We start from the raw sequence: 14,477 nt of genomic DNA, 5'->3' as shown, positions 1-14,477 counted from the left end.
AGACAACTGATTTTTTAATATAAAATTATTATTACCTATTTTTTCCTCCCAAGGTGACGTAGTAACACTCTCTCTGTGATAATGGTTAGGAACGGACATGGAATCTAACCTTGACATACGACGTTTCCGTAAAGTCAGGCTAGCTCGTCTAGCCATTCTTGCTAACATGTTGTGTTCATTCGATGCGTCATGAATATGTATATTCCATGTTGCATCTGATTTGAACAAGGGATCCGCAGCATAGCACCTCCATACACACTGAAAAAGCAGTTATATATATTTAAAACTTAAAATCAAACTCTATGTATGTTATATGCATTATGTGGGACAAAAAACATTTTTTTCCAGCGTAAATATAATCATTGTAATTGTAAGAACACCACGTCATTAGCATTTTTTATGTTTATTTTTTTATGATGATTCTTTTTAACATTTGTCTGTTGTCAGCAGTTAATATTTGGTGCAGTGTAAAACTATGAATTAACAAATATGACTCATTCATTATGATATCGCGTTCAAATTATTATTAAATTATTATAAAATAAAAATAGTGCGGCACTGATTAGTCTAATGCAGACATCAACTCACGTCGAACGTCAAAAATTAAAGGTACGGAATATTTGGTTAGTGTTTTGCATCAATTATGTCCAATTAAGAATTTCCCTGAATTATTTAAAAAATTTGAAAATACAACAGAATTATTCCGCTTTGGTTAGTTGTTAAAAACATTTCTATGTTAATCCAATTCTTCCATTTGCAATGTTCGACATAAGGAAATACACATAAACAGAGATGTGCTGTTAATGAACTATTGTAATCTCCTCTCTGTTTTATGAAGCCTATGATTTTTAAATCAAAACATCTTATTAACGAAGATTGCTGTCATTTTAAAGTTATGTTTAAAGATATTGCCTTGCACGGATATATGCTATAGAAAAAAACCGAATTGCATTAAAGTTCAAAAGCGGAGAGGTTCAGCTTTAATTTGCACCAACAACCATGAACTTCTTGTGACAATTATATACACAATGATTAATTATATAGCGAGGTTAACAACATTTGTTAGCTATCAACCCCAATTCTTAACTTGGTAAATTGATTCAAACATTTGTTTAACAATAAACGATAACAACTCACGCCAGTCCACTAAGGTTATAGGACGAAACCGCGAAAGTTTCACGTTGAGAATCATAGCTTATGTTGGCAGATACACGGTCTATTAGTCTATTCTAACTACTGATATTTTTGTCTGTCATATGCAGTGTTCCAGCTAGGATTTCAAACGGGCAGGGTGCCAATCCTGAAAAAGGGCATTTAACGTGTGATATGATAATATGAAAAGGGCATGTTTTAATAAAAGATATAAATCAAACATTGTGTTTATTCATTGAATCACAGGTTATACAAGAACAACATAATTAGCCCATAGAAAGATAAAGATAGAGTTCTATATAGAACTCTATCTTTCTACTTTTTAGGCTGAAAAACTTGTCAAGCAGCTTGTCACACAAGTTTTTAGATCATTGCTTGGCACAGTTGAGCTTTATATGCATTATGTTTTGAAAGGTGACCTGTTTCATTCTGTTTCTATGGTCTGGCACATTTAACCAGTTTCACCTTTTTACCCCTGCTGTGCTTAATGGCAATACAGCACAAAGCAGCTGTGCTCTGTAAATGCACAATGTTAGGATATATAGCAACAGTGAAAAATTGTATCAAAAATAAAGAATACAGAAAAAGATGACCAAGGCATCCTACCAACACTGCTACTAAGATCTAATTGACTTTTCCCATAACTCAAAATACATACACATATATATTCTTAAGCAAGAAGTATGTAGATATATTTTAGAATATGTAAATGGGTTACTCAATGCTAGGAAAAAATCAGATTGAGTTATCTTTCTTTATTCGGGTGTACTCCTTCTTTGGAGAATTATAAACAGTACGTACATATGATGCTTATCCTGCCTGTTTTCTATCGTTATTACCGCCATGATTCAAACTATGACATTTGCTACTTCGTACAACATATATTGATAAGAGTCGTATGATTGGCAAATTATTGTATATCGTTTACGTAAGATAATCAATAAATTTAAGACCTAAATGAGTAAAATTATCTTGTCAATATGCCCTGAAGCACCCTATACAAAGCGATTATCTTTGGTGAATTGTTTGCCTAATTTAGTAAATTGGGGACCCAAATTAATAAAATGAACATGATATATTGTCCTTATCACATGAAACAACATACTACTCGCATATAATAAAACAGTCATTTTGATTTTCATCACAAACTATCATAAAAATTATAACTTATGTGATTACAAGACAATTATCATCCATTGATAATAATCATCATAATAATTTTAAATCTGCACAATCACAGTCAAATATATGTGTTTTCCACGATATAAAATGTGTCCAAACTTATATTTGCGAATACTCTATTTCCCTTTAATCCCATTTCAGCGGAGATTCAGTTTTGCAGTTTTCTAATCTAATTTGGTTATGCTACACACCAGTATTACGCCACCACAATTCCAACTGTGAACCTTGTTAGTACTGCAACTAGAGTTTTTATGAAACAACATACTACTCGCATATAATAAAACAGTCAGTTTGATTTTCATCACAAACTATCATAAAAATTATAACTTATGTGATTATAAGACAATTATCATCCATTGATAATAATCATCATAATAATTTTAAATCTGCACAATCACAGTCAAATATAGGTGTTTTCCACGATATAAAATGTGTCCAAACTTATATTTGCGAATACTCTATTTCCCTTTACTCCCATTTCAGCGGAGATTCAGTTTTGCAGTTTTCTAATCTAATTTGGTTATGCTACACACAAGTATTACGCCACCACAATTCCAACTGTGAACCTTGTTAGTACTGCAACTAGAGTTTTTAAACTTGAATGTTCCGAAAGAACACACACCTAAATTATATATCGATATTTAGTACATGAACACTATCTTAGATGGATTATCTTGGTAAAAGGGTGTAGACACATCAACTTTTTAAAGAAGTAATGGAAAATTCAATGTAATGCCAATATGCTAATTGTATTTTAAAACCGGTCAAGACCCTTATATAACTTGTCTTTTAAAAGGGTCATACAATAACTCTAGTCTTCATTAAATAGGGATAAAGATCAATATCTTTGTCATCGTATGCGGATTTGGTAAACGTATTTACATTACAACACACTTCACTTTCATAACACAAACAGGTTCGACGAATGACAGAGTTTGTTCAGAGCAATCTCGGCGTTTGAGCACAACAAATACCTTTCAAGGTATAAAGTCAATCTTGTAAGTAATCTGATGACAATTCTCCTTGAAAAATGCTGGGGTTTATCCATTTTTGTCTTCCAGGTCTTTTTGATCCATAAAATGAAACGTTTCTTACTATCAATTGTCTCCATATGGATGACTATAGTGACTGTACCTTTTTGTTTCAAACACAACCCTTTGTGTTTTAAAACAAATGCAATCTGAAGCGTTAATACCGTCTTGATTCGATAAAACTCGTGCATGGAAATGCTTGTCAGGTATAGCCTTGCCTCTGCATAGGAAACACAAAACCATGTGAGTAAAAAGTGTATATCAAGGTGCATACCCCATATTCCGATTTTCATTGTAATACTGCATGGCCAATCCAAAATGTAATGGGCGAATGTTGATTTTGCCACAGAAACAATTGATTTTGCAATAGCCATACATAAATGAATTTGTTTTATCTTTAGGGCCAATATACGGTTCTGAATCGACTGTGTGTAATTTTTCACCAATTAGCTATCATATGAACTGAAAAAAGAGATGCTGACATCTTTTCCATAGACACACAACTGTTCACCTGATTGCACAAGTGTTGATTTCAATAGGTACTGGGTAATGCATTCTGAAAAGTAGACTGCATTTGAAAATGAATCTGTACTTGCGATTTTTACCAAGGATAAATGATTACTCGCATTATCACAACTCAAAAGAAAGTCAACACGTTTTGTATTTTAATGTCCTTTTTAAAGGTTTTCCATTTTACCCAAAAAGCATATTTTCATATTCAAACTTCAAGGAGGAAACTGAGCGCGAGATCGTATAAAAGTGTCAGGTTGTAAGGATACCTGTGGATCAGATTGATCACATATTTGTCTTTATATGTTGCTTCTAATTTAATGACGCTACAATTTTGGCTTCTGGTGTAAGTCTACATTGTAATAACATCACTGATGATTCACAAATCTTTCGTCCAAGGAAAGCAAAATATCAAGAGAAGTTAGTTGTAGTAGCATCTTGTCACACACGAAATATATGAGAAATATCAATAGTACTTTTGTTACAGACCGCCTGTATATTAAAAACAGCTTTGCGGTTGAACATTGACATACAATGTATTTGTTCCAAACAATATCAAGCCTTCGCCTTTTTAACTTGTAGGAGTAAACTTTACAGGACTTCCACAACTAATCGTCATATAGAAAAACATATTTTCTTAAAGAATTGGTTAACTTTTATAAAAAGTCAAAATTTTATCAACAAAAATCTAACTTACTTACAGAAAATACATGATAGAACTACTATATATAATCAAATCACACTTCCAAAAACTTAAAATTATTTATCTTTTCCAAGAAAATGAACATATTCACATTGAAAATATCAAAATTCATTGTGAAGGGGAAAAAATGATGAAGCTGATTGATGGATATGAAATTACCTTAATTTAAAAGGTATAAATGATGTTTTTATTTTTTAGTTTTTGACAAAATTGATTGAAATTGCCCCACAAAATTTGCATGCAAAATATATACTGTCCTCTCAAATATAAAATACTGTTTTTGAATCAAATGTTTTTTCGTTTTGAAAGAAAAATGCGTTACATTTGCATTTTAAAAACTGCCAACTCTAAATTTGAGAGTTTTACTCGGGAATGGTATTATATTCATGTCTTCATCATTCCGATGATCCTTGATGATATGTGCATCGCCAGTTTTTTTAGAAAAGAGCCAGTAACTCAACTAATAACAAGAATGTGTCCACAGTACACGGATGCCCCACTCGCACTATCATTTTCTTTGTTTAGTAGACCGTGAAATTGGAATAAATTCTCTAATTTGGCGTTAAAATTAGAATGACATGTATACTTAGTTTTAAGTTGATTGGACTTCTATTTTATCAAAATTTACCTTGTCCAAAAACTTTAACCTGAAATTTGCACTTTCATTTTCTATGTTCAGTGAACCGTAAAATTGGGGTCAAAACTTTAACTTGGCATTTAAATTAGAAAGATCATATCATAGGGCACATGTAAACTAAGTGTAAAGTTGATTGTACTTCAACTTCATCAAAAACTACCTTGACCAAAAACTTTAACCTGAAGCGGGACAGATGGACGAACGAACGGACGGACAGACGGACGAACGAACAGACGAACGGACGAACAGACCAGAAAACATAATGCCCTCTACTATCGTAGGTGGGGCATAAAAATTGTTTTTGTACTTTTAAGTGATAACCTAAAACCATAAATTGAGGGGTACCCATTAAAGGGCTAACAAAATGTGATCAAAGAAACTTTTTAGGAGCAGTCGGAAATTAAAATATAGAGAGAATTTTATTATTTGAAACAATTTGCAGGCGTGTGTTATTTCGGAACATTAAACTCGTTTACTAAGCGTCTTTTTGATGTCAGTTGCAATAATATGTTGTTTTATATTACAATAAAATCGTATGATGAACGATGAATGCAAAACAGAATATTTTAAATAACATGCCCCCTTTTTGATACTACATCCTTTCTTAAATATATGCATTACATGTTTGTTTATATTTATACTTGAAATATTGACATATTTATCAAAGTTGATTTCAGTCTTTTTTCCGTGCTTGCTAACATCTTATTTGCCTGCTATCACGATTTGTTTGCATATGTTTACACGTTTGAACAATACATACTTTACGATGTCAGATAAGTTTAGATTATACCATAGAGATTTTTTCTTTTTACAATTTCAAGACATAGTTTTCTTAATGCTGAATTGTCATATGGTTAGATCGAACATGGCATTTAGCGTTTCTTAAACAATGAATTTCACAAAAGGAAATTGTGCTTGCGCTGTTATGAGAGTAAACAACATAGATTAGAAGTAGAAAGTCGGTTACCAAATAATATTAGATATGATAGAAGAAAGTCGGTAACACAAAATATAAGATATTGTAGAAGAAAGTCGGTTAAAAAGGAATTCTTCGAACAGCAATTAAAAAAATAGCTCAACGCCTACTAGTAGAGATACATAATGTATTATCGCTTTTAAATGTATTTGGTACAGTATTTGTTCTTCAGACGCATCAATTTCAATCTTAGTATCTATAATGAGTTTATTTACTAACAGATAAAAACCTTGATGACACGGTTAGTACCGAAAAAAATATATAAGGAATATTTTTAGTACCCACTCATTACATATTGATGTTCCAAACATCATGAATATATGTTGTGTGCAAAAATTTGAAACAAGCCTTTGAACTATGATATGGCAATTACCTTCAAAAACAACAAATTATCAAATAGACAAATCATACACTATTTAAAATACACACAGCCTGCAAAAGGATAACATTGCTGTTTCCAGCCTTTTTGGTTAATCTCATATTCATAGCGCTTCATGTTTGACGAGCACAAATGTTTAATTTACTCGATAAATATAATTTCAGTCCATTTGCCTTTACTATTGAACTTAATCGGAGCTGTTTATTCCCCCCCCCCCCCCCCCCGAAACATCCCCTAAACTTTTCATTTGAAAATCGTAAGATCTTTATTACGATTTTTACGTTAGATGGAATGGTGTCCCTTAATTTAGTTTCAGAAGCTAGTAGTGCTTAAATTGATTGTAGTCTTACCTGTATTAAAGTAGCTGCAGCTGGAATTTGTCGATTAAAATGTTTTTGTCTTTGTTTTTGTTGAACTTTTAAGGCAAATCCTGAACCAAGTATACCCTGAAAATTTAAAAAAAATATCTTTTAAATACTTTGCGTCAAAGCCTCAATATCAATATTTTGCTAACAATAAACTTAGCTACTTTAAAATTTTGCAGGTAATAATATTTTTCTTAGTCGTGAATTGCGTCTTGCCTTTTGTGAGGTGTGCTTTGAAGCCCATGTGTGTAGATGAATTTCCACGGAAACAAGTTTCTATGATATATGACAATTTGAAATCTTTTGTCTCTGGTGGAAAATCATCTTACTGGCAATTATTTCATATCAAGTTCTTTTCACATGGAACATGTGGAAAGACCAATTGCTTTTGTTCTATTTTTGTTCTACTTTTTTTATTTTCGGTATAATATTTTTTCATTCGGTTTTTGGTTATATGTCGTTTACATATTTGACATATTTGATATGAGGTACGGTTTCCAAAGAAATAAGTTCAAGGTCAAAGGATAAGGTCATATTTAAATTTTGATACTGGTATTATTGTCGCTTCCCTTCAAAAAACCGAATGAGATATCAACAACACATTTTTTCTAAATTGTTGGTAAGAACATGTTGTAACCCTTCTTTTTTGGTTGATGGGTGCTTTGACATTTAATGGGCGTTTTCTTTCCTCTAGTATTTAATATCACACGTAAGTCAAGATAGCTCATTAATCATATATTATAAGGCCCTAGGCTCTTTTTTATTTAAGGTCCCTAGTTTATGACCTTGAATTCGGGGTCAAAGTCACAGGTAAACTTAATGTTGTATATTTTATCTTTGCTTTAACTTCATATATATTCACGATCAAGCGATGGAATGTTAACTTTATGCAGTAAGTTGCAAAAGAGAGTTGAAATATACAAACGGAACAGTCAAACGCATAGGTGGAAAAATAATGTCATCGCCATGGCTTAAAAAAAAGAAAAAGACAAACAGGCAAATAATGGTACACAAGATACGACATAGAAAACTAAACACTTAGCAATACGAACCCCACAAAAAATATGGGGTGATCTCAGGTGCTCCAAAAGAGTAGACAGAACCTGCTCCACATGTGGCACCCATTGTGCAAGTCATATGACTTTGAAAATATTTACTGGACGTGACCTTGTGTAAACCTTGAGTAAATTTGTTTTTACTGATTTAATGTAAAAGTATATAGAACCATAGACTTTTTGATCAGTTACAGGTAAAAAATACCGGAAGGGATATTTTTTCAGTCCGGAAGTAACAAATTACCGCCCTCATTTCAATCAAAGGTGTATCATATATTTTCAAAATTAGCGTGCAATAAACAAGCATTATGCACTAAAATCTTCAAATATTTCCTATCAAAATATATCTTTTCGGATGGAAAGACCTTTGATTGTCTCTGTCCAATTGGTCTTTGAATATTCTCTTTATCCTTTTAGAAAATTATGCAACGTTCTCATTTTACCTTTTACTTCCTAGTTTTGGCAGTCAGATTATAAAATTTATGGTAAATTCATGTTTCTGTTTAATGATTTATCAAACCAACTGCACGTTTTTAGGAATACTGACTTGAAAAATCTTTCGATTCCTTATTTTGACTCTTTTTTAATTTTAATGTTGTAACGAGGTCTCCGCCCGTATAATTGTCATTTAATTGCTATATTTAAATAAAAATCTATTTTGACACGTTATGGAAATCAGAATGACTTAAAACATAATATAAAAAGTAATAAACCTAAGCTTATGTAATGACATAATAATTATCATGCATAACAATAATATGAATATCAAATCTGAATAGGAACACAAACTTGTTTGAGTGAATAAACTTTTAACTAGTACTGAACTATGAATGTGTGTCACTTCTTATGAGTGTTTTATAAAGATATGTTTCAAAATATTCCGTTGGAAAATATAACTCATAAAATGTTAACGGTTCTCTAAATAATGTTGATCTACATTGACATGTTATTCTACAATTAACTGTTTTCAAGTTTTTGTCATTTTATTATTTGTTGTCATTTATGTCTAGTAATATTTAAGCTATTACTTAAAATTTGGATCGAGGGTAAATTATAATCAAAGTTAACCTCTGCTGCAATAATACATACACAGACATTATGCTTTTGGCGGGGTCATATATAATTTATAAATAGACATAATGCATTTGGCAAGTTATATTCTAATTTAGTAGTTTGCAAAACGTCAAACTAAATGAATTTGCGAGTTATATCAGATTTGCTGAGGAAGTTTCCCATTAACGCACGGTCTAAACCGGAATTGACTGACAAACTTCTTATAATTATCGGTTTAATACATATCAGTGCGTTCACGATAACATCACTGTAGAAAAAGAATAGTAGTTGTAACTTTAGTATTGTCTAATGTGATTTTGAATAAAATAATTCTATTGTATTCCCTACGCTATCTTTCTTTCTAAAGTGCAGTATATTATCAAGTCAGAAATATGTTTTAAATTGAATTAAGCGTACGATGAAGACACGAAAACGCAATTATTAACACTGCATCATAGTTGTCATTATGATTTCTTCTGGATCATTTCATTCGATATCTTTGCGTCATAAAGTATACAATTATTGTTAAGACCATTTATTTCATTTGACATACAACGCTCTGAAAAGTGATATTTATATAATGCCGTATAAGGAACGACTAATGACTTCAAAATATGACAAAAAGAAAAAATTCTTGTCCTGATTGTGTTTGAGAACTTGAAAATTCTATATATTAAAGAACTAAAGATCAAGTGAAATGTGTTGTGTGTAATAGATCAATCGATTGTTTGGTAGTTTAAGTTTCAAATAGCATTCCAATCCTTCTTAACATTTCAAAATCTGAGTTTGTCCTCTCTTTCCGATCCTAGATAAAACCTACTACGAAGGGAAGTTAAAAAAAAGGCGACAGTTCATAAGAGGTTACTTGAAAATCATAAATAAATATAACCAGGCAACAACATACCATGGCGGCCTGATCCAAAAACAAAGACGAGAAAGCACGAACACAAATTTGACATCCGTCGTATTGCTCAAGACAGATTTAACCTGTTTAAAAGTTATTTTCTGTAATGGCACAATCGTCAATCAGAGGACGAGATTGTGGTTCCGACAAATTGAACACATCCGTAGTCATATGCGACAGATATAACTGTTTTAAAAGTCTTTGGTTTGATTAAATCTTTGATTATCTTCGCTTTTCAAAGTAAGATGTAAAGAGTTTGTTGTGATCTACGGTCACGAATTAAACAATGACACCATGCAAAAAAAATAAAGCAAAGAACACTACAACGTCATTGGTTATACCAAGAAAGCTGTCAAATTTAGGCATATGTACAAAAATACAAATAACAGAAATTTGAAAACATTTATTTCTTTGTAATTATAATTCGTATAAAAACGTTGTATATTTTAGATATCGTCTGATATATCTGATAAAAAGCCAAGAGAACACAGCAAACTCGACATACTTTACTTTATTATTACTTAATATTAATATCTAAATAAGTAACTGTCTATTTCTATATTCTAAATGAGGCAAAATGATATGCCAAAGTGGTGATAGACGAATGTCAAAAATGTTCCTAAAACTGGTTCATTATTACTTAATTCTAATATCTAAATAAATAAATGTCTCATAAAACCGCTTCATTTGGTTATTATAATTTGTTTTATGTGTTGACGTGACTAACTTTGAGATACACAATTTTTTTTCTAAATGATACAGAGACAAAATTTTATATGAATGCCAGCATTATGATATATGTCAAAATGTTCAAAGTGAAGAGGGAATTAATAATTTCCATTACCTTTATTTTATGGGAACCTGTCACTTACATATTTGACGGAAAGCCCTTTGATTACTTAAAACAATGACTAAGTTCAAGACATGACAATCACTGTCAAAAAGTGTGGATCATGTTTGTTCTCTGCAGTATTTTTCATTTTCAATATGAATCAATCAATTCAAAATAAATGACACAGTTACGCTATTACTGTAAATAGTGTTATTAAACAAACAAAAAAATGATTTAAGACTAAATGCACTCGTTTGAAATTATAAAAAAACCCAAATGAAAACAATTTTAAATTCTCACACGTCTATGTATAGACATACGAACCTTTGAAATTGGAAATGACAGTGATCATATGTACTAAAACTAAGGTTTAAACTCAGCTGCGTATACATTATAACACCGATTATGCTTTCACAAGAACCATCAACAATTCATAATCAAAGTAAAGCACTACAATTAATTTTGTCGTAAGGTTGCAATTTCATTGATGTATACCCTAATCTATATTTCATTTACACTTATCTCTTATAATACTAACGATGTTCATAAAAAAATTATATAAAGGAAAGTTCGGTTCTAAGTAGATATATACTAAAGAAGAGCCAACCTAATAATAGAGAAAACAGCAATGAAGAACAAACACTTGTAAACAAAATTTGTTCTAAAACGGTCATTTCGATTTGAACAATCGTTTTATTCATTCGTAGATTTATCCTTTGAGATGAACATAGATCTATTTCGACAATTTTCTTGAAGAAAAATAAGATCTGTCCACTTCATCTTTAGTTACTTCAGTACTTGCAATTAACATGTGCACTTCAACACCATAAAAACTTTATCTCCAAAGCCTCTTAACAGTACTGAATTGGCTGCTAGCGTATTGTCTGGACATTACTGAATTTACCGCACTGGATAAGTTTAAATATTGACAGAAAAACTAAACATAACCGAAGTATTCATTATTCAGATTTTTCATAAAAAGTGTAGATAATAATGACTTTTAGGACTAAAATGGATTTACAAGTGAACACTAAATACAAGTTCAATAATAAAAAACGATACATTTCGTTTTTCTATGATTTACAACCTTTCAGAACAAAAATAGAATCCAGTTTATTTTAAAAATATTGAAAAAAAATCATTTACAATAAACAAGTAATTTACTTACCGCAGGCAAGGCAAAAAATGATATGGCGAAAACAGCAAAACAAGAGGCAACAATTTTACCCATCCATGTCTGTGGAACTTTATCTCCATAACCTATTGTCATCACTGTTATCTAAAAAAAAACCATGAAAATGCAGCCAAATGAAGCAATGATTTCTGATTTTTTTAATGCATGATGACATTTGAGCAAAGTGGTAGGGCACGTTTCTGCAGTATTTATTTCGTTTTAAGCAATTTTCAAATAGTGACCCATTGTTTAAAAAACACTCGAATAAGATCTCAACATACATTTGAAGTTTAACTAAGCAGTTTTGTTTTTGAAACGCCTGCAACCATCATTCTTTGATAGCCTTAGGCAAATTTAAAATGTTAAATAAATATTGAACAAAGAGATCATTCCAAACCCAGGCAAAATAACATGGGGCGTTTAATTCTGTGAGTTTTTCTAGTTTTATATCTATGTATTCAATCTATACTTTAACTACCTTAAGGGCCATATCGAGGAATAAAGAAAGCAACATATAATCGCTTGTTTGAGTATTTTTCTTTGTAACTTTCTATTCATTTTCTGAATTAATTTCATTTATTTCAATGGTCTGAAATACTTACAACTCCCCACCATAAGGCATCTGCATAACTGGCAAAATCCTCTCTACTTTCGTCTCGTTCAGCAAGATAAACAAAATATGAGGAAAATATAAGGCCTAAAAATCCTATATACAATGTCGTGATAAGCTCCTGAAAAATAAAAATAAATAAATTTAGGTGTAAAACAGACATTAAAGATTAAATCTCATTTATTTTTATTCCAAGATTGTTATAATGTCTCATATCGAAAAGACTTTTTTAAATTTATTACGTACTGACCGCCTGACACACAAATGAAAGCATATTTGAATGTCCCTTATATTTATTAGAAAAAAGCTAACAAACTATTCAAGAATTTATACATCGTTCTCTTTAACCTTTTTTTGGTGTTTTCCTGATAAAGAAAAAAATAGGGATAGAGCTACATAATGTTGCACCTGTCAGAAGTCAGAAAACTGATGTTCAGTGGTTGTCGTTTGTTTAAGTGGTTCATTAATGTTCTCGTTTCTTGTTTTTTTTATATAAATTAGACTTGGTTTTCCTGTCTGTATGGTTTTACATCAGTCATTTTTTGGGCCCTTTATAGCTTGCTGTTCGGTGTGTGCCAAGGCTCCATATTGAAGACCGTACTGTAACCTATATGATTTTCTTTTACAAATTGTGAATTGGATAGAGAGTTGTCTTATTGGCACTTATATCACATCTCTTTATATCTTTATAAGAGATTAAGAACTTGAATTGAAACATTGCTAGTAAAGAATGGGGTTTTTAAAAAATAGAGAAATGCGAAAATTGTATTTACTTATTTGAGACTAGTTCACAGACCACTCTGTAAAAAGGATGGCGTATTCCAAAATTCATTATAGGTATATTTGACATTGAAATATTAAAAAGAATGTCTTGTTCTACATAGATTATATTTAAGATCTGTTGAAGTTTCCTTTTGCTAGAAGATATGAATGAGATGTTTTAAGATTATTTTGTCAACATTACTAAATACCACAACGTAAAGTTGAAGCGTCCGAGGCGCTTTTTTTAAAATTAACTTATCGGTCGTCCCACTGTCTATATCACTCTGTTCAGCTCTTAATATTATTCCGTATCATGTCTTTGTGACGTCAAATACGTTGACCCGGCCTCAATAACTTTGACCCGGACATATCAGCGACGTCATAATGTTTGAACCGACGTTAATAACTTTGACCCGAACTTATCAAGTCATCTTTTGTGTGCTGGTGAAACATAGAAAACCATTCTGAAACACGCAAATATAGCCCGATAAATCGATTATCAGATTATCTGCATATTGATATTGTAAAATATCAGCTGCTTGACATTATATGAAGGCTTTTTGATCTCGTTCGCTACGCTCACTCAAAAAAAGCTTTATATTATGTCTATTATTTAATTATTATGTAAAATGTATTATTTTACGATATCAACATGTAGATAACCTGATAATCGGTACTTAACAAGTCTTTAATGTGATGAACGTCAGAATGAAATAATATACTTTTTTTTATAAGATAAACAACCGTTTTACACGTTTTATAAAATTTGTATGAGATAAGCAACGAATGAATTGTTTAGTTATGACACTTTAGCCACAACTACTGATTTATTTGAACATGAATGACCTTTAATATTCTACATAACATCACGGTTGTTGCAAAAGTAGGACAATGAAAAAGATTGTAAATAGTCAACCTGACTTATCGAAAGATAACTAATAATCACATTAAAACACGAAAAATAAAGTTTAACATTTGCATGTTAGGCTTTAACTTTACTGACATTATAAAAACATAATTAAGAATAAAATAAAATAAAATGTTTACATCCGATGACATTTCAAAATTTCAAAATGATCATGAACAGATTTCTATAAAATAACCATCCTAGTAATGCGCTTAACTGATTGAGTCGATGGAAACTGCACAAGG

At 31.1% G+C, this 14,477-nt stretch overlaps 1 protein-coding gene across 2 annotated transcripts in view; it reads right to left on the bottom strand.

The window, feature by feature from the left end:
• The window catches only part of LOC134686269 (potassium voltage-gated channel subfamily KQT member 1-like), a 66,253-nt gene that overhangs the window by 8,562 nt on the left and 43,214 nt on the right, over positions 1 to 14,477 (bottom strand). For both annotated transcript variants that reach the window (XM_063545939.1, XM_063545940.1), the window contains exons 6-9: positions 12,556 to 12,684; positions 11,948 to 12,058; positions 6,921 to 7,016; positions 36 to 258 (exon numbers count right to left, since the gene is read on the bottom strand). In XM_063545939.1, coding sequence (XP_063402009.1) covers positions 36 to 258; positions 6,921 to 7,016; positions 11,948 to 12,058; positions 12,556 to 12,684 — 559 coding nt within the window. The remainder of the gene's footprint in view (positions 1 to 35; positions 259 to 6,920; positions 7,017 to 11,947; positions 12,059 to 12,555; positions 12,685 to 14,477) is intronic.

Source organism: Mytilus trossulus, chromosome 10 (assembly GCF_036588685.1).
Source record: "Mytilus trossulus isolate FHL-02 chromosome 10, PNRI_Mtr1.1.1.hap1, whole genome shotgun sequence".
Taxonomy (NCBI): Eukaryota; Metazoa; Mollusca; class Bivalvia; order Mytilida; family Mytilidae; genus Mytilus; species Mytilus trossulus.
Note: the sequence above shows the minus strand (reverse complement) of the source record. Positions and strands in the feature narration are given on the sequence as shown.